The sequence below is a fragment of the Pistacia vera genome, unplaced genomic scaffold (assembly GCF_008641045.1).
Source record: "Pistacia vera cultivar Batoury unplaced genomic scaffold, PisVer_v2 Contig326, whole genome shotgun sequence".
Classification (NCBI taxonomy): domain Eukaryota; kingdom Viridiplantae; phylum Streptophyta; class Magnoliopsida; order Sapindales; family Anacardiaceae; genus Pistacia; species Pistacia vera.
The window spans coordinates 1-23,304 of NW_022196142.1; the positions used below are offsets into that span (position 1 = coordinate 1).

The 23,304-nt window shown below is 36.0% G+C and overlaps 3 protein-coding genes across 4 annotated transcripts; 2 read left to right on the forward strand and 1 right to left on the reverse strand.

Moving 5' to 3' along the window:
* Window positions 1-5,719: 5,719 nt before the first annotated feature.
* Window positions 5,720-8,884, forward strand: LOC116137462 (protein NRT1/ PTR FAMILY 2.11-like). Its single transcript, XM_031423153.1, has 4 exons — window positions 5,720-6,204; window positions 6,308-6,525; window positions 6,606-7,165; window positions 7,749-8,884. Exons 1-4 carry the CDS (start codon window positions 6,123-6,125, stop codon window positions 8,650-8,652), a joined length of 1,764 nt encoding a protein of 587 aa, XP_031279013.1. The 5' UTR covers window positions 5,720-6,122; the 3' UTR covers window positions 8,653-8,884.
* Window positions 8,885-12,419: 3,535 nt separating this feature from the next.
* On the forward strand, window positions 12,420-15,238 carry LOC116137460 (protein NRT1/ PTR FAMILY 2.11-like). Its single transcript, XM_031423151.1, has 4 exons — window positions 12,420-12,810; window positions 12,912-13,129; window positions 13,490-14,046; window positions 14,130-15,238. The coding sequence occupies exons 1-4, from the start codon at window positions 12,594-12,596 to the stop codon at window positions 15,028-15,030; spliced, it is 1,893 nt and encodes a 630-aa protein (XP_031279011.1). The 5' UTR covers window positions 12,420-12,593; the 3' UTR covers window positions 15,031-15,238.
* A 518-nt stretch (window positions 15,239-15,756) lies between these two features.
* Window positions 15,757-22,433, reverse strand: LOC116137458 (plasma membrane ATPase 1). 2 transcript variants are annotated; one of them, XM_031423149.1, is made up of 22 exons: window positions 22,228-22,433; window positions 22,038-22,128; window positions 21,798-21,917; window positions 21,620-21,718; window positions 21,355-21,492; window positions 21,068-21,202; window positions 20,789-20,968; window positions 20,487-20,693; window positions 20,282-20,401; window positions 20,076-20,195; window positions 19,850-19,972; window positions 19,645-19,749; window positions 19,388-19,532; window positions 18,697-18,861; window positions 18,280-18,518; window positions 18,050-18,082; window positions 17,862-17,943; window positions 17,440-17,600; window positions 17,025-17,210; window positions 16,748-16,930; window positions 16,481-16,659; window positions 16,125-16,221 (listed from the first exon to the last, which is right to left on the reverse strand). In XM_031423149.1, the coding sequence occupies exons 2-22, from the start codon at window positions 22,089-22,091 to the stop codon at window positions 16,125-16,127; spliced, it is 2,871 nt and encodes a 956-aa protein (XP_031279009.1). In that variant the 5' UTR covers window positions 22,092-22,128; window positions 22,228-22,433. The 2 variants fall into 2 exon arrangements, with proteins under 2 accessions (XP_031279008.1, XP_031279009.1); XM_031423148.1 differs by lacking the exon at window positions 22,228-22,433 and having other exon boundaries at window positions 15,757-16,221; window positions 22,038-22,091.
* Between the last annotated feature and the right edge of the window lie 871 nt (window positions 22,434-23,304).

The following is a 23,304-nucleotide window of genomic DNA, read 5'->3' on the forward strand; positions in this document are numbered from 1 at the left end:
TTTTTGGAATTAAAAACATTCAAATTGTTGATGCTAAGTCAGATTGATAAATTATTGTTGAATTCTTAGAGGAATTTGGTCCAATTACAGGATATACTCACTAGCAACTAAGGGCATCTCCAACCCAACGTTAAAACACCAAAATGGTGTGAAAAAAATATTTCAACCCCCGTCAAACATTATACCAAATTGGTGTAAGTGAACAGTATCATGCCAAATTTGGTGTGACAATGTTCACTTACACCAAATTGGTGTGGCACTATTTAAATACGGTTCAAACACTATAACAAATATTTTTTTTATTTATATTTATGTTAATTTGATTATTATTTATATTAATATTTATAATAATAAATTCATAATAATTATACAATTCAACAAATGATGAAAAATTAAAAACAATTTTTTTCAATGCAAATATTAAACTACAATAACTCAAAATAAAAATTAGTTTAATTTTATTAAATTAGTATAATTTTTAAAGTAATTATTATTTAATAAAAATATTATTCTCAATATTTAATTAATATATACAAAAATAATGAGTAAAATAGATTAATTGTTGATTATTACATAGAAAGAAAAAGAAAGAGAATATTCTAAAAAATATTATTTTTAATGTAATATTTGGTGCAATGGATTGAAGATATAATAGTAAAATACATCAAAAATCACGTCAATTTGATGTTTATAGTTGGAGATGGTCTAATAGAGTTAAAATAATTATTATTTAATAAAAATATCATTCTCAATATTTAATTAATATATATATAAATAATGAGTGAAATAGATTAATCGTTGATTATTACATAAAAAGAAAAAGAAAGAGAATATTTAAAAAAATATTATTTTTAATATAATATTTGGCACAATAGATTGAAGATGTAATAGTAAAATATACCAAAAATACGTTCATTTGATGTTTGTGTTGGAGATGGTCTAATGGAGTTAAAATCAGATGGGTGTATATGACTTAATATGAGGAATTTACATTTGGCCGGTGGAGAATTGTACACATCCTGCTCCTCATATTCACTCATATTCTTCCTCTCAATAGCCACCTCTTGAAACTAAAAAATAAAATAATCAAAGGCAATTAACAAACGGTATTGTAATTTGTATTATAATACAATGGAGACCAAAGTTGTTAAACAATCCAGGGCCCTGCAATCACCGAGTTAAACAATCCAGGGCCCTGCAATCACCGAGTAACTGCATCATCAGCAAATGTTAAGCAAGGTTTAAATCTTAAGAACTTCAGTTCATTATCTTCGAGCCTTGAGAAGCTCAGCATTCATGCGGGTTATGACGTGTCTGCCCTTTTCTTTGAATTCGGGTACTACACGTTGGAGCCAGGATTGTGAAGCCGAAACAATATCAATGGCATAACGCAGTATCATGCAAAGAAATAGAAAAAAACCCAGCTCAAGATCGGCCTCTACTGTCTCAAAATACGGAGAATAGGTCGAATAAACTGTGGATAGATCGATAGCGATAATTGACAAGAGGGATAGAGAGAATGCTACTGACATGAGAATGACGATGAGTAAGACGAGCAGAAGAAGAACAAAAGCAATGAGGGAACCATGTAGAAATGCAAGGAGGATGAGGTCTAAGTTTGGAACCATTTGTAAATTGTAAATGAGAAATAAAAGAAAGCTGGCTAAGAAAAGAGTTTATCATTATGAATTGTTGATTGAGAGAAAGCAATTCAAATTTGAAGAAGACAGGCAAAGAATGAAGTAAAATGCACTCATTCTANAAAAAAAAAAAAAAAAAGTTGGGGGTAGGTACTTTTTTTTTTTTTTTTAATAAATACTCTGCTTATAAGCTAGTTTGACCAAGTATATTACCATATTATCCTTGTTTAATTTTAAAATTACATAGTATACTCTTGTTTAATGTAATATTATTTTTAGTCATTTTATAATAAAATGTATTTATAAGCCACATTTTACCAAACACGTCAATTACTTATCAATCACTTATAAATACTTTAACCGAACACGTAATTGAAAATTTCAAATGTTTATAAGCACTTGTTGCTTATAAGCTAATTTTCATAAGCTCGGACAAACACCCCCTTAGTGTTGAGCCAGATTGCGAGTATCTGTGTCACAGAGACACAGATGATAAAGCTCAAGCGCGCAAATATGTTCAAGTTCCTTGATAAGGCTGCTATAATCACAAAACGAAGTGAGTTGTTTTAAGACTAAGGCATGCCCAAAAGAATAATGATATGTGCACTAACCAAAAACCATACAATCCAAGTATTAACTAACGTGATAGACCTCTCTTATTATCAAGTCAGTTCTTCCAAAAAACTAAAAAAGAAATTTTAAAATTTTAACTGTTAGTACTTGGATTAGTACAAATTGGATAGTGCACATAGTATTACTCTGCCCAAAAATGGCCGGAAGCTATGGACCAACATAATACATTAGAGATCCTTCAAGCAATTCAGATAAACAAATCCTTCGGACCACATTTTAAAATGCTACCAGCCTGGATGAATCTTACACCAATGATTGCACTTTCCATATAATTTCAAGTGGGGAAAAAAAAAATGGACAGCAAGTATAAAAAGGCTGACATTACAGCAAAGAATCAAGAATGTGCATGATTGTAGCTGGACTTGTTAAGAAATTGCGCCATGACTCAGTTTTGATACATGGTTCATTTGCCAGAGAGCATGAGGACTGTCGCATGGCAGCCTTCTTTCTCAGCTTTATCCGTATAGCAAGATACATAAACGCCTTTCTTGTCAATATCATCGACAATGCTACTAAGAAAAATGAGAATTCACCATGGTTGGGTGGTCATGACCTTAACAAGAATAGGTAACATATATCTCAATATTTTAGGTGCTTGATGGTTCCTCAAGCGACTTAAAAAGCAGTAAATGTGCTTAATTTTTGGAAGGTAGTTTTGTAAACTTGGAAGCTTTATACAGAAAGTAGATTAAATCATTTGAAAACAGCCTAATGTTAGTACTTTCCACTTTTTGGTAGTTTTATTTTACGTATTTCAAGTGATGGACAAGATAATATGATAAACACATCTTGTTGTCATATTATCCAGATAATGTCACACATAATCAACATTCAACTCTACAGCTACTTCTTGTAACTAATTAACAAAAACACACAAACCACAAGAAAATCAAGAACAACTACAACACAGATTTATCGTGGTTCACTTATCCAAATTTGGATAAGCTACGTCCACGTTGAGCTCTAAGAATGGGAGAGCTCGTTGCACTATTTATTAGATCAAGATCCAAGCAAGAACAACTATAAACCTGATCAAACTCTCAATGATTACAAGAAATCCACACCGTAACTAATCTTAGAGACACTCATCAGGAATCCCTAAGAACAAGAGCAAAGAGCCCTCTTGATTGACTAACAAATTACCCAATCAACCCAAGTTACAAAGATTTCCCCAAATCAACTGAAACCCTAACAGAGATAAAAATGAGAATGCAATGTTCTTCAACAAAGACAAAATGCGTGAGTGAATAATGATTATACATTGCCCTTTTATAACTCAATATTGCATCTCAGCCGTCAGATCAGAGTTGGATCAATGACCAAGATCCAACACAAATTAATACAAAAAACGCAGCGTTTTATTAATCTCCAAAACTGCATCGTTTCGGTCGTCACTTCAACACTATTGTATGCAACTTTTCACTTGAACCCAATGTTTTGAAAACTGGACTAGACAGCCCAGTCGGACTGGTTCGACCGGCAACCGGCGGCAAATCTGATCCGGTATATATAAAAAACTGCCATTTTGATTTAAACCGAATTGGACCGCCAGAATAGTGCCGAATCGCGATCCAATAGCAGCTAAACCCTGCCGGATTCCGGCATCTTTTGACGGAGAAAACACGGTCCCATTCGACGGACGACATCTCCACGACCAAACCCATCCATTTTCAGTCGCTGTCGTCCAACCTATGTCGATTGTCGTCCACCTAAAGTTCACGCGACGTCGGATTTCTTTTGTTGATTCCGGCGAGTTCTGACGACAATGGAACTCCCTAGCACCACCATCAGAGTCGGCAGCACCTACACATCAAAAGCCCGAAGATTCCAGCTTCGATTGGCCGTCGATCATCGCTACCGCCACCACTCACTAGAATCTTCACGCAACAGGGTTGTTTTAGATAGATTTCAAACCTTAAGAGAGTATTATAGGGGTGTTTTTGATGAATTTCAAACCTTTAGAGACTAAAATGTAATTTTATAAATTACGGTCCAACCGACCGATCCAACCGGTCAAATCGAAAACCGGACCCTTGAACGGTTCATTGTCTGATCTGGTTTTTAGAACATTGCTTGAACCTACCATAGTGGTGGTCAACAAAATAATAGTATATTTAAAATGATAATGTTATTTAAAACGATGATATTTTTGGTTTACAGTTTGAGATAATTAAAAATATTTTTGCAGGGCATCAAATTTCAAACCTTGGCAGCATGCGTAGTTAAGTGATAAACAGGCAAGACGCAATTCATTAGTAGTAGTTGTGAAAGCTAGCTAGCTCCCAGCCTCCCAGAAGTTAAGAGGAGACCCGTTTCTTCAATAATGGAATACCATTTAATAATTTATTTTTTCACGAGCATTGGAAGTAGCACAAGAAGACACGCCCTATCACATTCTAAATTTTCCGTTTCAAACTCTGGTTCTCCCTCTTGCATCTATATTATCTCAGTAGCGGCTGAGGTTTGACTGCCATTCTACATTAGGGGCCCGCAGCCGCATATATATACTACTGGAGAAGTCAATAATGCAAACTTTGATTTGGTTTGTTCATTATCTTGCGCCTGTGCTTTGTCCCCATTGATAATGAATGATATTACTGTAGAATTTTGATTCTGAGACAAGGACTGCTAATAATTAAACATTATTTCACCTTCTTGCATATTTTATCGTCAAAGTTAAAACTTTAACGATTATGTGCAATAGAAAACTATATCTAAGAACTGTTTTCTTTTTTTATTCTGAAAAGCAATTTAATCCGGTCATCTTAATGGGAATATCCTCCTGAAGATGAAGTGGACCTTGATATAAATAACTGATTATCTTAAACGAGGGCCGCTAATAAACACATCCAACCCAATAATTATTTTTGTTATATTCATTTGCTTCAAGAATAAGAAACAAAATTTCACGAATGCAAGCAAAATGTGCAGAAACGAATGGGAAATCTCCAATTTCATTTTTCTTTAGGAAATTCAGTGGAAAGTCATAAAACTCGATGAAGAAGCATTGCATTACGTATCCTTTTGAAGAATTCTGTAGATGATCGGACTAAGAGATGAGGTAAACTCCGAGATGATTTCTTACAACTTTAGGTAAGGATTCTAGCCGGTCCAGCAATGGAAGCGTCCATTTTTAAAATTGAATTACACGATGAAAGCAATTGATAATTCAAAGTTCAACCAAGTTGGATGTTTCCAAAACGAATTTTTTAATCTTTCTTTGCCTTTCAAAACCTTCATTCACGTCTAGGTTTAATGAAAAGTCAAAAAAAGAATTATAAAAAAGGGGTATACAAAGATACATACAAAAGGAGTATACAAAGATAATCCCCACCTTTGATTTTCATGATTTCTCTCTATTTCCTTTTTTTTTTTGTTTTTTACTTCTGGATAATGTCACTTTATAACCCTCTTTATATGGGTCTTTGTAAAGATAACATTTTTCTTTTTATATATATCCAAGTAGTTTGTACGACTTACTGAGTTTTGATGAGCTCAGAGTCCTGTAGCATTTAAGATTTTACCATGCTGACAGATTAAGATGAATGCACGCAATCCAATGACTGTGGAGGGCTTCTAAAAAATGGAAATCTAGTGGGAAATCAGTTTAACTATAGTAATCACCCTCTCTGTTTTTTAACTTCATCCTATTTTTGTCCTTTACAATGTGCTTCTATACATATATCCATCAGAAACTTCAATTTTCATATGGTTAAGGAAAGATAAGATTTTGATTTTGATTATTTTATTTTATTTTCTGCTCTAAACATAAAGCCTGGATGTGATTGAGTTGGATTACTTATTTAGCTATTTAATAGCAAACTGAGAAAGAGTTCTTTGCCAGAAACCATGGAGAAGAATGAAGAGGCTGTGGCAACTGATGAGCCTAAGATTAACTACAGAGGATGGAAAGCTATGCCTTTTGTTATAGGTAATTAGAAAGAGAGACGACTTTTTTCGCTCATAGCTTTTTCTTTCCTTATTTTCTCTTTAATTCTGATCTTTATGAATCAAATACAAATATTAAATTGCAGGAAATGAAACTTTTGAGAAGCTGGGGACTACTGGTACCTCAAACAACCTCTTGGTATATTTCACTACTGTGTTCAACATGAAAAGTATCCAAGCTACAACTCTCGTTAATGTCTTCAATGGTACAACAAACTTTGCAACCTTGCTGGGAGCATTCCTCTGCGACACTTATTTTGGTCGATACAAGACGCTGGGGTTCGCTTCCATCGCCTCGTTTCTGGTACTAACACAACTAGTTAGTCCCTTTTATGTATCTGTGGGAGTCAAACTCAATCTTAACTTTCCATTTTTTCTTTCAAGGGGATGGTTTTACTTTCGTTGACAGCAGCAATCTCACAATTGCACCCACCTTCCTGTGAGAATCAACAAACTGGAACATGCCATGGAGCGACACCATGGCAATTGGCATTTCTGTTTGGTGGACTAGGATTCCTAGTAGTTGGAGCTGGCGGAATCAGACCATGTAATTTGGCCTTTGGAGCTGACCAATTTGATCCCAAAACAGAATCTGGAAAGAGGGGAACCTCCAGCTTCTTCAACTGGTTCTACTTCACCTACACTTTTGCCATGATGGTATCTTTAACAATAGTTGTGTATGTGCAATCCGATGTGAGCTGGGCTTTGGGATTGGCAATTCCTGCATTTATGATGTTCCTATCATGTGTAATGTTCTTTATAGGATCAAGAATATATGTGAAAATAAAACCAGATGGCAGTCCCTTGACAAGCGTAGTGCAGGTCATAGTGGCTGCTATTAAGAAGAGGCGACTGAAGTTAACAGATCAACCATGGTTGTCCCTTTATAACAATGTTCCGAAAGATTGTATCAACTCCAAGCTTCCTTACACTGAACAATTCAGGTAACCAATTCTAATTGCTTATCTAGTTACTTGAAAATGTTGTCTCTGGTTAAGAAAATAAGTTCTTTAAATTGCAAATCCCAACTTTATAGGATACTTTTCACTCTACTAGGTTACTTTTGCGTAAGTTAATATAATTTGTAGCGGTACTGGAACTTATTTAATGTGCAATAAAAAGGGTGCGAAAGCTGGGCATAAACCTCAACTAGAGTATTAATAAAAAACCGGGTTAAGTACAAAAGTAGAAGGCTTTTAAAGATGGGAGTAGCTATTTATTATATGGGCCCTTACCTTAAGCAGGCTCCGCAAGGCTACAAAGACAAATGAACAAGAAAAAAATTAAACATGTTTCCATCACCCTATACTGCTTCTAGCCTTCTACTACTTCTATTGAAAAGATAATATTTTTTCAACCTTGTAGCAAGCAAACAATCAGATCATAAAGACGAGTAAACTTATGTCAAATTCCATAAGCTGACATGCAATGAGTAATGTAAGATCGTTAGAATACTTTATATAAGAAAACTTAAAAAGAAGTTTAGTATGATGTAAGATGAACAAATTTGGCATGAAATGTTCTCAGGTTCCTCAATAAAGCTGCGATCGTGACACCTGATGACCAAATCAATTCGGATGGTTCAGCAGCCAATCCATGGAGACTTTGCAGTCTGCAAAAAGTGGAGGAACTGAAAGTCTTAATAAGAGTTATTCCTATATGGGCCTCAGCTGTTGTGTATTATGTTGCTTTGATTCAACAACAGACCTATGTAGTCTTCCAAGCCCTCCAATCTGATAGACGCCTTGGCAATACCAATTTCAAAATCCCAGCTGCAACTTACACAATCTTCACCATGTTTAGCCTCACTATATGGATACCTATCTATGACAGAATCATTGTTCCAAGGCTCCAAAGGTGGACAAAAAAAGAAGGTGGCCTCACAATCCTTCGAAGGATGGGTATTGGTATGGTTCTTGCCATAGTCACCATGCTTTTATCTGGCAAAATTGAAGAAAGGAGAAGAACCTTGGCTCTCACTAGGCCACTTGGTGAGGATCCAAGAAGAGGTGCAATATCTTCTTTGTCAGGATTGTGGCTAATACCTCAGCTGACACTTACAGGACTTTCAGAGGCATTTACTGTAATTGCCCAAGTCGAGTTCTACTACAAGCAGTTTCCAGAAAACATGAGAAGTATTGGGGGGTCTTTAACATTTGTTGGTTTTGCTGCATCAAATTACTTGAGTGGTTTATTAATATCAATAATACACAGAACCACGGATGGGGCTGCAACTGGGGACTGGTTGCCTGATGATCTTAACAAGGGGAGATTGGACTACTTCTATTACTTAGTTGCAGCATTAGGGGTTTTAAATTTGGGTTATTTTATAGTGTGTGCAAGGTGGTACAAGTATAAAGGAAGTGATGATGCTAATTCCCCACATGAATTCGGTAATGGAAAACTGCGGTCTGAAAAACCTCCAGTATAAAACATGAATTAGTACAAATTCATTCAAGAGGAAAACTTATCCTACGGTATGTTTCAACAGTTCACTTATACAAAAAGAAGTTAGCTAGAATCCCTTGCCATCAACTTCTTGTCTTGTAACCAAGTTCTCCATGGTGAAAAAGAATGCAAAAGATTATTCAAGTTCAACCTTTCAATAATTATGTATCAGTATAATGAATTCTATAGCTTGAAGTCAAAAATGTTATCCTTTTCCTTTCTCCAATGGTTACCCGTTTTTCCACAAGTATTAACTGCATACTGGACCAGTCTGTGATCTCCATTATAGCCCCTGCAGATAGCATGGTCTCGACTTTCTTACCAAGAATAAATAACCATCTTAATCGGAGATTCAATCCTAAACATTAGTCAATTGTTACAAGTTTTTATTTCTTAAAAGAGTTAATGACTTTTTCCCAACCAAATAATGACTTTATGACACTTTTCCACTCACAGACTTTTAAAATGTTAATTTATTATCTAAATTTATATTCCGATGGAAAACAGAGATCAAACTCAGTCTAAACTATTGTGGCTTTTGAAGAAGAGAGACCGATGAGTCTTTTGATGATAGAAAGTTGTATTTGGTGGTAGAAAATTGGATTTGGTGGTTGGATTTGATCGAAATTTGACTTGGGAGTGACGGTTATGCAAACCCTAGTCACTCAATTGCCAGAGATTGACAAGGTCGGCAATAGTAGAGTTTGAGAGGTTTTGGTGAGCGATGATTGAGAAAAATAATGGTGATGGTATGCGATTGCAACAATATCAAAATCGAAAACAAAATATAAATTTGAGTAATAAAGTTGTATTTTAAAAATTTATTGATGAAAAAGTGTCATTAATTAAGACATTATTTGAGTGGAAAAAAGTTCGTTTACTCTTTCTTAAATCTTATAATTAAAATAGAAGTACATGCACAAGCTTTGCAACCCAAAAGTTATATGATATTCTTCTGGAATCATGATGTGAATCATAAAATAATGTAATAAATTTATTAATAAAAATTTGGGATACCTCGTAACGCCGTGAATTTTTTTTGTATTGTCCTTTGTCTCGATTGATTTTTAAGTTTTTTTAAAATAAGATTGAAATGTGACACATTTTATACATTTTATTTGATTGAGCATTTGAGTTTTAAAGTTTGACTGTATGATACATACTCATATTATATAATTTTGTTTTTTTAATAGAGATATTGTATCTTTGTATAATTGAAAGTGTCGTTTATTTCTTTAAAAAAACAAAAGGTATGCGTTTTATATATATTTTTTTTTATTATTTAAGTGTAATTAGTGGACTGTTTTTATTGGAAAGTTATATTTTGGTGTTTTATGGAGTTTAAGGTTCTGGATTGTTTATTTTATATGAATTGTGATAGCTTAAATGAATTTATTTTTATAGGAGTTTAGTGTTGCACGTGTGGGTGAGGCTTTTAAACGTTCAAGCTAAGTTTTAATTGAGGAAAGTAAAATTTTACATAACTTGCATTGTGTTATATATGTATATGGTAATGAATTGAAATTGTAACAAATGATAGAATTAAAAGTGTTTTTGTGCTTTCGTAAAAGTAAGGGTAAAACCGGGTCACCAGGGGTACTTTGTGATATTAATATTTTTGCAGAGCAGTTTCAGAATTAGAGATTTGGGAGTGAATAATAACTTCTTGAGAGGAGAAGGAATAAATTCCATTTTTTAGTTTTCAGTTGGAATTGTGTTTATTTGGGAAATCTTTTGTATAAGTACTCTATATGGCGGAACAACTTCCACCTACTCAAAGTTTGGGATAAAGATAAATTGAAATCCCCACAGTTTTAGAAATGATAAACAAATACTTTATGTCATATTCTGTTAGGGACTTTTGTGCTAAAAGACAGGATAATAATTTCATCTACAACCAAAAATTTTTAAATTTTAAATCTTTTTCTCGGTATCCGTTCTCACCAAGCCCCTTTGCATGATCCTCTTGCATCATCAAACGATTTTTTTTACCGAATTTAGCATTTTTCTGCAAAGTTTGGTGATAAACAATGGCACTGGCCCTTATTGGCGCGCATTGGGAATGGAGATCGATGACTGCAACCTTCTGTCGAGCACGTTGTGTGCGTGCTGGAAAATGTCGAAGATGGGAACTTGAGGAGCGACGGTGATCGAAAAACACAACCCACACAAGCAAACAACACTTCAATAACAATATTTTCAACAACAAACTCCAAAAGAGCCCAAGATCATCAACAAAGGAGTGGCAATCTGCTAGGTTGGTTGGGAAATTTTCACAAACAGTTGGAGGGCAGGCAAACACTGAGTACTAGACAACAAACGGCAAGTGGGGAGGAGCGATGGGAGGTTGGGTTTTGAAGAGGGAATGGTGGGGATTCGAATGGTGGTGGAATGGTGGATTTTTTGTGTGAATATCGACCAGAATCTGACCTCAAATATGGGTAGTCACAAGGAATAACGATGGCCGCATTTTCGCTATTAATGGGTGCATCGGTGTTGGGATTAGATGGGTTCAATGAGGGAGGGCCAAGAGGGTGGATGGAGGAGGTTTTGGGTGGAAAATGGCCAGACAAGTAGCCAAAACGCTGGTGGTAGAGGTTGCTAATGTGTGACATTGAGAAGAAGAAAAAGATGTTAAGGGTATTCCAGTCTTTTCACTATTTTTATATTTTAGCAGCTGAAAATTCTTAATAAAATATGACGGAATGTAACTGTTTGCCATTTTCAAACATTTTGGGTACTATTTTACCTTTACAGCAAACTTTGGATAGGTATAAGTCGTTCCACCTACTTTATATTTATAAGAGTTGAGTTGAATTGTTTATTGAGTATCACCTTTAGCTTGGTGTATATTTATTGTATGTTTGACGCGTTACCCGCTTATGTCATGTGTAGTAATTAATTATTAGAAATAAATCATAAATAGAATGGAAAAATTTTTGGTTTTGATTAAGAGCAAGAGCAACCGGACAGTTTAGTCAGCACCGTTCAGTACCAATCACGATGACTTTTTTACGTAAGGAGTCTTCTGGCAAGTCCACTCACCCAATGGTGGGGGTCACCAATGAATTTTGCCAAACCTACCATTCTTTTTTTATTTGGTTCTGAATAGTGAAATATTGGAAACATTTTTCAGAATCCTTTTGATCAACTTATTACCATTTATTCTTAGATCTTCCAGAATATATCCTTTTATTCTAACTAAGTTGGTAAACTGCTGTTAGAGTTAGAAGAAAACGTGCCATCTCCAAACTTTAGAGCTAAAGCCATATATGGAGAAAGCTCAAGAGGGGAAAAACACTTCATTAGGTTTGTCAATTTCATAGAAGTGGTTGAGTGTAAAAATGTTGAAAAAAGAACAACCAAAATTTATGCAGATTGACTAGTAGATATGCTGCTACATGAAAGAAATCAAATTGAAACGACTTTCCAGATATGAACTAAAGATCAGGCAAACAGATTGAAACAACGCAATATGACTATAGAGTAATGTATATATCAATGATAGTGCAGGCCACCAGTCTGAGAGAAAGGGAATCTCATTTTAACTTTTTCGTTTGTTTTCTTTGATTTACATGGATAAATTTGTTTCTTATTTAAGTCATTAACAATTTCATTTTCAACCACCCACTGGAGCATTTGCAATCGGTGGACTTGAGGTCAGGGATGACGTGGGTAATGATGGTCCACCAAAGAACAGTAACCCCTTCCAATAATTGGACAAAAAGAGATCAGTGAGTGATTAATGTGCGTTTCATAGGTGGAGGAAAGCAACATGAATGTGAACATGTGTAGTTAGGCATGACCTGAAATTCTTCTGCTAATTCTAAACCGTGTTGATTTTTTTTTGGTCCAAATGTACTGTTATAGGGGCCAGTGGTTATATTAACGTGCGTATGAGGGAGAAGAAGTGAGAGAGAAAACATGGAGAAGAGTGAGGGAGATATGGCGAGTAAGAATTATGAGAATGGAACGTCTGAGAAGAATGAGAGAGAAGTAGTTATGGATAAAACTGAGAATGGAGGGTTAGCTATAGAAAAGACTGAGATCAATGGAACCCTGGAGCTGGATATGAAAGCAGTTAGTAAAAAAGAACCTGAGATTAACTACAGAGGATGGAAAGCCATGCCTTTCATCATAGGTGAACTTAAGGGAGTTGCATGCTTGTTTGCTTACTCGCTTCCTACTTTTTTCTTTTTTTTGGTTGTTCATTTTGAGTGACAAATTTCCATGATATTGCAGGTAATGAAACTTTTGAGAAGCTGGGAGCTATTGGCACACTGGCCAATCTGTTGATCTATCTAACTTCTGTCTTCAACATGAAGAGCATAACTGCTGCAACAATTATCAATATCTTCAATGGCACCACAAACTTTGGCACTATGCTTGGAGCTTATCTTTGTGATACTTACTTCGGTCGCTATAAGACGTTGGGATTCGCTACAATCACTTCTTTCTTGGTACTTCTTTTGCTGTTTAGTGAGTTTCAATAATGAATTTATTTATAGTCAGGACCCTCAAAGTGATGAACATGACAGAATCTTGAAATTTCGTTGAACTTAGATCTGATATATATATATATATATATATTATTTGAAAAACACAGAAGTGACAGAGCCAGACAAAACTCCGAAACAGACCCGGTCAATAATTCAACTAAACCATAAAAATATTGTAAAATTTGACATAGTAATCATCTCCCCAACACACCAGTGTGTAATTTGCACCTTTACTAAGAATCAAAATTCTTCTGCATGCAGTTCAACATGATGTGAATCTAATTCCTACATCTCTTATTGTTCTTTTTCTTTTTTGTGAAGGGGCTGCAAACAATTCAATTAACCGCGGCAATCCACAAATTGCATCCTCATCACTGTGCAGCAGAGAGTGCGACATGCGAAGGGCCAACAGTAGGGCAAATGGCATTTCTGTTGTGCGGGTTTGGACTAATGATAATAGGGGCCGGTGGTGTCCGGCCATGTAACTTGGCATTTGGCGCGGATCAATTCAATCCTGAAACAGAATCAGGAAAGAAAGGTATCAATAGCTTCTTCAATTGGTACTTCTTCACCTACACTTTTGCCCAGATGGTATCCTTGACCTTAATTGTGTATGTGCAATCCAATGTGAGTTGGGCTATCGGTTTAGCAATTCCAGCACTTCTAATGTTTATAGCATGCGTTCTCTTCTTCATGGGTTCAAAAATATATGTCAAAGTGAAAGCCACCGGTAGTCCAATGACTAGTGTAGCCCAGGTTATAGCGGTTGCAATCAAGAAAAGGCGACTAAAACAACCAGACCATCCTTGGCTCTCTCTTTTTAATTATATTCCTCCTACTTCTATCAACTCCAAGCTCCCTTATTCACATCAATTCAGGTAACCAACATCTCATTTGGTAGTCTCATTCGAAATCTTATCACGGGAACTAATCAAATTAACAACTAATTTTGTGTTATCAGATTTCTAGACAAAGCAGCAATAGTAACCCCTGAAGACAAAATAAACCCCGACGGTTCGCCGGCGAATCCTTGGAAACTGTGCTGTATGCAGCAAGTGGAAGAAGTGAAATGCATTTTCAGAGTGCTTCCAATATGGGCTGCAGCTCTTGTGTACCATGTTGCCATTGTTCAACAACAAACTTATGTAGTTTTCCAAGCCCAGCAAAGTGATAGACGTCTTGGAAACACCAACTTTAAGATTCCAGCAGCAACTTACGTCGTCTTCTTCATGCTGTCCCTGACTCTTTGGCTACCTATTTATGACAGAATTGTAGTCCCATGTCTCCGGAGACTCACCGGAAAAGAAGAAGGCATCACACTGCTTCAAAGAATGGGCATTGGCATAGCTCTATCTGTGATAACCATGATAATATCAGCCATTGTTGAAGAGCACCGGAGGACTGTAGCTCTGACCAAGCCAACTCTCGGGATTCAACCGAGAAGAGGTGCCATTTCATCGATGTCAGCTATGTTTCTGGTTCCTCAGCTTGCACTAGCTGGACTTGCAGAAGCGTTCGCGGCCGTTGGACAGGTGGAATTCTATTACAAGCAATTCCCAGAGAACATGAGAAGCATTGCGGGGTCTCTCTTCTACTGTGGTATCGCAGGTTCAAGTTATTTGAGTAGTCTATTAATTGGTGTAGTTCACAAAACAACAGAAAAAGCTGCAACTGGAGATTGGTTAGCTGAAGATCTTAACAAGGGAAGATTAGATTATTACTATTACGTGATTGCTGCTTTCGGGATTTTGAATTTTGGCTATTTTTTAGTATGCTCCAGTTGGTACAAGTACAAAGAGACTGGCTCCGACACCATTAAAGCCAATGGAGAGAAAAAGCAATCAGATAAAACTTTAGTTTGATGTTTATGTTCATAGGAGATAGCATTCATGGAGATGTCAGATGATAGTGGCAGGAGTTCACACAGCCTTAGCCTATGGAGGTTTCTTAGCAACTTATGTATGATACATTTACATTTTCAGTTTTTAGGAAACATAAGAAGCTGATTAGTGACTCCTGGTTCCACTTAATAATCATTTCCTCGAATAAAAAGACGAATATTTTTTTCAACTTTGCCGGCTCCAAGTCAGAACCCTGAAGAATTTCTGCGAAATTTTTGCATATTTTTCTTCAGACTTTTAGTCAACGCTCTTTATGGGCTTTAATAGTAAACTGCTTTTCAACATTGATTTATTGACCATGAAACCATTTAAGCATTTATATAATCGCTAAATGCTTTCCCAGTGAAGTCGTACGGATAATGTTCTCAATTGTCAATATACGTAGAATCTCAGCAAGCCTGAACTGTTTTAACTTCTGGGTGGGTAACCAGTCAAATTACTGACGCTCAAAGATGATATGTCCACTGTGATCATGCTGACTGGGTTTATATTTATATCCGACTCTGTAAAAGTTATATTTATATTTCAAATTTTGGAAGTAGTTAACAACAGACCAATTCTAAAAATGTTAAAACATTGGTGGGTTGCTTTAATGGAAAAACTATTCATCATGAGATTACACGCCGAACATTGGAAACATTTGACATGCTCTACTAGAAATAAACCATGGATCAAACATACAGCAAGAAGCAAGAAGTGCGGAATCCAATATATTTCAAGTTTCTGAGCTCTTATTGCCCACTATCAACAACAGAAGTAATTATCTAAAAACAGAAAGTTTTTCCATAGTACAGCGGAATAAGGGAACTGACCTTAAATCTTTTACTAATATAAACATTAAATGCCACAACGTTCTGATGAGTAATTTTAAAGAGCAGAGGGGAAAACAAACAAAAAAAAGCTTACCGCGGCACGCTAAAGTGCTCAAATGGAAACTATAGAAGCAGAAACTAACACTGTTTGACGAATAACTCACAACATGCGGATTGCATGTCTTTAATCTCAGCACCATTAAACGTCTCTTAACAAATGAGTAGATCAATAGATGATCTCTTTTAGACTGTGTAAGCTTGCTGAATAGTGTCTATGTCAAGTCCCTTCAACCTCACCACTGATTCTACATGACCTTTCAGTGTATGAAGTTCCCTCAATCTGAAAGAAGCCACCAAAAGAGAACAAATTTAATTTTTTTCAAGAGGATAGAAAAGAATTAGTCTTATAGAAACCAAAACAATCAGAGGTCTTGAAAGAAAACCAGAGCTTGTCATTATACCAAAAAGGAATGCATCAATATTTTAAAGATCCATCTTCTTCAAGTAATATCCATCTATAAAGAAAACTATATAGGCAACCAGTAGCGGGTTCCCATGGCATGACTCAAAAGAAAACAATCTACAAGAGTGCAGCTCACCTGGCAATTTCAGCTCTCCTTTTGGCTTCTTCGGCCATCTGATTGAGTTCATTGAAATGGGTTCGCTCAGTGAACATTTTGGTATCAGGTGCTTGCAACCCATGCAATGTTCTTTGTGCATGTGCCCATTGAAGCTCTCGTTGTTCCTTACCAAAATCCTTTTGCCTTGTAAAGGCGATCTACATCAAAAAGAAATCAATCAAAATACAATAAGACGTTAAATCCAAGCTAGGCAAAGAAGTCTCAGCAAATCATTGAAATTCATACCCTCTGCTCAATGACAAGATCCCAAGCCCTCCCGCTCAGAGCATAGCGAATCATGAATTTAATTGGATCAAGTGGGATGTAGAAGATGATATTATAAAGCCAGATCACACCAGCCCAACCCCATCCAATCCCTTCAATTGCAGCAAAGCTCCAATTTGCATAGACGGCAATCAGAGTAGCAATCTGCTCATAACGAAATATAATTATAAGTGTTTCTTATTCTCCCAAACCTATTGGTTCAAATTTGCAATTAAATGGAAAAGAGAAATTGGCTCACCAGCTGAGCAATCACAAAAGCTACTACAAGCAATAAACCAGGTCGCTCAACAAAAGACCAACTTCGGGATCGTGTTACAAATATAAGGGCCTGACTGATGATGCTCACTTGCAGATACACAGCTGAGGCAAGCTTTCGGAAATCATTAGTAGCCGTTTTCTCAAGAGTTGACACCCCAAATGTTCGCTGCCAAATGATAGAGAAAGTAAATCATTTGAAAGTTCCATCAGATGTCCACAAGGTTTCTCCATGAAGGCACCCATCTTTCAATTGGCACCAAGATGGGAAGTTTACTTCAACAAGATGGAAATTCATACAATGGGATGGACAATGCTTTCAAATGGTAAATAAGCAACTGGCTGTATCATCCAAGATTAAAACAAACTACATCTTTGGAGAAGGAATATCATCTTACCGGAAAGAAGTCAGTTTTGTATGCTGCCCAAAAGAAAATAACAGTCATAACTGCCAAGTAACTACCAAGAACAACGCCAGTTGTAAAAATCTCAGCTAGCTTCCAGCTGTCCGGCAGAGGTGATGGTTTCACCCTATCCTTTGATATCGTCATAATCGTACCTGAAAGTGCATTGTTTAAATAGGTGGGTAGGTGAAGTCATGGGAAGTTTAACAGAATAAAGCATAGAGCAAGATAATCGACTAGCAGAAAAAGAAAAATGAATTACAAACCGTTAACCAATTGGAAGGCATAAAGGATCTCCCAAGGTGATCAACTAATATCACAAGTATAGCAACTGAGCATACCTTATTTCATGATTTGTAAATTTTTTAAATATTTTACACATTCAATTTGAAATTTGAGGTGAGACGAAAACGAACCATCATTGAGGATAGCAATAATAAGCACCATAAATGGAGGAAAGTCAAACTTCCATATGAGTGCCAGAAGCATGAAGCCAAGCTATCACCATAACAAATAACCAAAATTAATCTTATTGACTAAAGCACCAGAGTGGGAAAATGAATCCATATGATGTAACAACCCTCTGAAAAGAAGAACATCTTACCACAATACGGATTGTAATGGAAACTGCATATATCTGAGAAAGGGAATAGACAAATATAAGTAAACTGGTAGAAAGTATGTGCTAATTAACACCATTCTAGGCTCATAACGTATGTAGGACATACATGATATCACTGCAACTAGCTAGTGATCAAGAGTAAAACAGTGTGTTTCACATAAAAACTTTGAGTTAAAAGTAAGGACATACACTACATTCAGAAAAAACTTAACTGTGTAATTTTTCATACGCTGGAAGATAGCTCGACTGGTCAAAACAGCACTGATGATGACACTAAGGCCAGGTTCAGTAAGGACAATATCAGAAGCACTACGAGCTGCATCAGTAGCATCCGCAACAGCTATGCCAATGTCAGCCTTCTTAAGAGCAGGAGCATCATTGACTCCATCACCAGTCATACCACAAATATGTTTCCTAGCTTGCAAACGCTTTACTATCTCATATTTGTGTTCTGAACCAATAAACATATTTAACTCAATAATGTAACCAAGGACAAATAAAAACTAGGCTATAGGCAGAAACAAGTATAAATTTAACATCAAGCATACATCAAAGGTAAACAAAGAGCATGAAAACAAATAGAGAAAAATAAAAACTTTATCTTTTTGAAAAAACAAATAAATAAATACCAGGGAAAACACCAGCAAAGCCATCAGCTTTTTCTATCAATTCATCAATTGGTAAAGCGGCAATAGACTCATCTTTGTCCTGTCCTAGCAAAGCAGATGAAGGATACATGTTTGTTCCCATTCCCAAACGTCGTCCAGTTTCCTTCCCAATTGCCAGTTGATCTCCTGAAGATACTCACAGATTTAAGCAAAACAAGCATAGTCCACAAAGATAATATTCATCATATTAGGCAAAATTTGAGAATATGATTCAATATTATGGATGCAACTACCAAAGATGTTAGGACAAATCACAGCCCTTAGGTACCATAAATCTACCTAATTTCTTAAAATGAATTTGCACAAAACTAAACTCCAAGAAGAAAAATGACAATCAAATAGTCATTCCAAATCTAATGATTATACCAAGTACTAATGACTTTTTCGTGAAGTATTAGCACAATTATGCTAATACTTCAAAGAATAGATTCATCATTCCGTAAAAGCAACATAAGTATGATGAGCATAAAGAATTCCATTCATTTTTAAAACAAGGTAAATGATATGTATAGAGCTTAAATTTCAGTAAAATTTCCAAAACATGCAATATCTTATTACTTAATTATGCTTTCACCAGGCAGTAACATAGTAGTCATTCAACAATATCATTCCCCAAGTAAAAAAATAACTTAAACTGCAAAATAGAAACCACCTGTAATCATTTTAACATTTACTCCAAGATTCAAAGCCCTCCTTATGGTCTCTGCACTATCATGCCTAGGTGGATCAAAGAGAGGCATCAGACCAATAAATTGCCATGGGCCTCCAGGACTTTCTTTTCTTCCATCCGGAACTTCCTACATCCATGAAGGAAATTAAAAATTAAAAACAGTAACATGAAAATAAAATAGAGTAAACAAAACATAAAATGTTAAACAGGATTATAAATGAAAGAAAAATTCCAATCACCTGGTAGGCCACGGCAAGAGATCGCAGGCCTCGCTCTGCAAACTTATCAATAACAGCGTGAACTCTTCGCTCAATGTCTGACTTGTTGTGAGCAAGATGTAGAATCTTGAAAATAAAATCACGGCCAGGAATTAGGAAGAAAATTTTGGGGAAAAAAAAAAAAAAACAGGGACAACCATACAGATAAGATGTGAGGACAAGTTACCTGCTCTGGTGCCCCTTTGCTAACTCTATGCATTCTACCTTCACGGTCAAGGTAAGTTAAAGCTGTGCGCTTATCAGTTGGGTTAAAAGGAAGGAAGTGTATCTCCTGAATGCCAGCACGAGCCTTTTGTAGCAAAAAAAGAAACAGAATACCATCTTCAGTTGACATTTGAATAACTAAGTTGCTTTCAATAAGAAGATACAAGGTCAGGATGCCAACCCGTTACCTCTTTTGGATCAGCCAGCATCCCAACTATAGCAGTATCTATTGCATCTTGGTTCTCAGTCCTAGAGGCCCGCGCTGCCATTAGAACAACTGTATCTGCATCTACTCCTTTAGCAAAAACCTGAAAATGGAAATTCAGACATGCAATAAGAAATTATAATCCCCAAGCATGAGAAGAAAATGCCCAACAACACAAATGCCACCAACCTCAATAAGATTCTTGTCAACAGTTAGTTTATTCAGCGTCAATGTTCCAGTCTTGTCACTGCAAAGCACATCCATGCCTGCCATCTCTTCAATTGCAGTCATTCTCTTTGTGATAGCTCCCTGCAAATATCATTAACACATTCCATCTAAATCAAAAGCCACATGAAACACAATCAATTAAAACATCTCTAGGAACCTAGCTAACCTGCTGAGATAACCTATGAGAACCAATAGCCATTGTGACAGACAGAACTGTTGGCATAGCAATTGGAATTCCACCAATGAGAAGCACAAGAAGATTGTCAATTCCAGGACGATATTGCCGGTCTTGGATTGGGTACATAACAATAATCTCTATTATCATTCCCACAGCAATTGAGCAAATGCAGAAATTCCCTATTGCAGTCAAGACCTACTTATCATGAGATGTGACACACAGAATCAGAATCATTAAAAAGAAATGCAAAGTAAGTTAGTAATAAAGATACTTTATATTCATCTCCCTGCCTTCTGGAAGTGGCCAACTTGGTTAGTGCTATCAACAAGGTGAGCAGCCTTCCCAAAGAAGGTATGGACACCAGTGGCGATGACCACTGCTTCAATCTCTCCCTGCTTGCAAGTAGAACCTGAGTATATACCATCCCCGGGGCCTTTCGTTACAGGAAGAGACTCGCCAGTAAGCGCAGACTGCCAGTCCAAAAAAATAAAAAATAAAAGATTAAACAACAAAAATAGACCAATTCAGCATAATTATAGTCTGTAAAACAATAATTACCGACAACATACCTGATCAATTTTTAAGGGATCGCCCTCAAGAAGACGAGCATCAGCTGGAATAATATCTCCTAGTTTGATACTAATTATGTCACCAGGAACTAAAACGGCAGCATCTTGCTCATTCCACCTTCCATCTCGAAGAACCTTTTTTTAACAAATTAAATTCAAGAATCATACAAAAATAGTTAGCCAAACATGTATCTCCAATATTCATTCATACACAGGGCCACTTATCAAGATTTAAACACTTAAGCATAAAGATCATTGACGTGTTCATCGTTGCTGGAACCTGGTACCTTCGCTTTTGGAGCAAGACGAGCCATCAGAGCAGCTGCAGCATTACCAGCGTTGTTTTCCTCTATAAAACTGATGGTCGAGTTAATTACAAGAAGTGTGATGATACCAACGAAGTCTTGCCAATCTGGAGGCTTTCCCTGCAAAAGTAGAATAAAAGGATACAATTCACTGAAAGTCGAAGAAGACACAACTATTCAGGAAAAAAAAAAAAAAACACACACACACACACACACAATAGCTCAGCAAACATTAACAATCACTTACTCCTCCATTTGCAAGAGCAATAGCCATAATAGCAGCAGCTTCCATAACCCACGAGAGAGGATTCCACATGAACCCCAAGAACTTCAAGAATTTGCTGTCCTAATAAACACCAAACGAGACATAAACATAATGAGAAAAGATAATGGTTTGTAACAGCAACATGAAGAAAAAAAATTACCTTTTTCTCTTCAAGCCTGTTGTGACCAAAAATGGTCAGTCTCTCCTCAGCAGCCTCGCTGCTGAGACCTTCTCTGCTACATCTCAGATTCTCAAAAACTTCCTCAATGGCTATGTTTTCCTGCACTCAACCAAAAAAGCTCAACACTTTAACACCAAAAATACCAACAGAAAACAAAAACATATATCACATAACAAAAAATAAAAAGAAAGAGCTTCAAAGTATATTCAGATCTATTACCAAATCCACAGTTTCCTTCAACACTGCGTCCAAAACTTCACCCTTTTCCTCCATCTTCTCTCCCACACAAGCTCAAAATCTCAACTTCTCACTACAAACCCACCAAAGATCAAAACACATTAACCAACCACCATCAAAGAGCCATCAACACCACTCAAAACTTAAAAAATGAGAAGAATTCAAGCTTTACCCAGTTACGAAGTTTTTATTTTGAGAATAGATTAGGCTTCTAAAACCAAAATGAGAACGACCCAGCCAACACCAAATTCGTGAGAGCCAACCAGAAGAACAACCGCTAAGAGTAGTGGCAGTATGACTGTATGAGACAGTAGTAACAGTCCACAATCTTTTTCTTCTGACTAAATATCCAAAAACTACGTTCCTAAAAATTAAATTTCAAACGTAGTCCCTGTGTAATATAAACTAGTCCTTTGTGTATGATTGTCACATACTCACATTGTCTTGGTATCCTCCGCTTGAAGGATTGTTCCTTGGGTCATTTTGATATACTTATTTTTTCCATGTAGTAAATGGTAATTTGACATAATATACTATTTTTCTTGAAATTGAAAGATGAGAACACCAAACAAGCCAATAATAATAAATCCCACATGCACCCACTATTAATTTTTTGGGCACTAAAGTTTCTTTTCTTGAAGGCTGTAACTGAAATTATATAAACGTTTCATTTATTTATTTGTTTTTTTGGTTAAAACAAGAAACGTTTACTTCCCTTCTTAAATATCACAAATATGTTTTTATTAGTACTTTCACAAAGGAATTACAATCAAAGTATGAATGGAAATTCATTGTGTAGGTTGGTGATGCAACCAAATTCTCACCTGCTTTTACGTAGATGAACTAATCCAGAGAAGATAAAAAATATGGTAAGAAAGACTTTGTCTTTGTCTTTTAAATAATAAAACAAAAAAAGCAAGAAAAAGTAAGCTTTGAATGAGTTGAAATTCAACATGAGTGTCCCAACAAGTCTTTATGAGTCAGTGATATTTTGTTTTTTTTTTTTTTCTTTTTGATGACGGAGGTATCCGACTCAGAGTATACACATCTGGATCAATATTTTGGTATCCTAGAATTATTGGTCAGATAAGAGTTTTAATGATTATTTCTATTAACTAATCTTTCGAATCTTAGAAATATCGATCAGGTAAGAACTTCAGTGGTTATCTCTATTATTTTTTTGATGACCAAATGTGTTTAGACTAGCTTACGCGTACCTCAATTAATCCCTCATAATCCTATAATTATC

Coding starts and splice junctions, on each gene's coding strand:
- LOC116137462 (XM_031423153.1), top strand. CDS start 6,123: ATGGAGAAGAATGAAGAGGCTGTGGCAACTGATGAGCCTAAGATTAAC. Junction 6,526..6,605: donor CTTCCATCGCCTCGTTTCTG/GTACTAACACAA, acceptor TTTTCTTTCAAG/GGGATGGTTTTACTTTCGTT. Junction 7,166..7,748: donor CCTTACACTGAACAATTCAG/GTAACCAATTCT, acceptor AAATGTTCTCAG/GTTCCTCAATAAAGCTGCGA.
- LOC116137460 (XM_031423151.1), top strand. CDS start 12,594: ATGGAGAAGAGTGAGGGAGATATGGCGAGTAAGAATTATGAGAATGGA. Junction 12,811..12,911: donor AGCCATGCCTTTCATCATAG/GTGAACTTAAGG, acceptor ATGATATTGCAG/GTAATGAAACTTTTGAGAAG. Junction 14,047..14,129: donor CCTTATTCACATCAATTCAG/GTAACCAACATC, acceptor TTGTGTTATCAG/ATTTCTAGACAAAGCAGCAA.
- LOC116137458 (XM_031423148.1), bottom strand. CDS start 22,091: ATGGAGGAAAAGGGTGAAGTTTTGGACGCAGTGTTGAAGGAAACTGTG. Junction 21,203..21,354: donor GTCTTGCTCCAAAAGCGAAG/GTACCAGGTTCC, acceptor TGTTAAAAAAAG/GTTCTTCGAGATGGAAGGTG. Junction 19,750..19,849: donor GCAAAGGGGCACCAGAGCAG/GTAACTTGTCCT, acceptor TTTATTTTCAAG/ATTCTACATCTTGCTCACAA.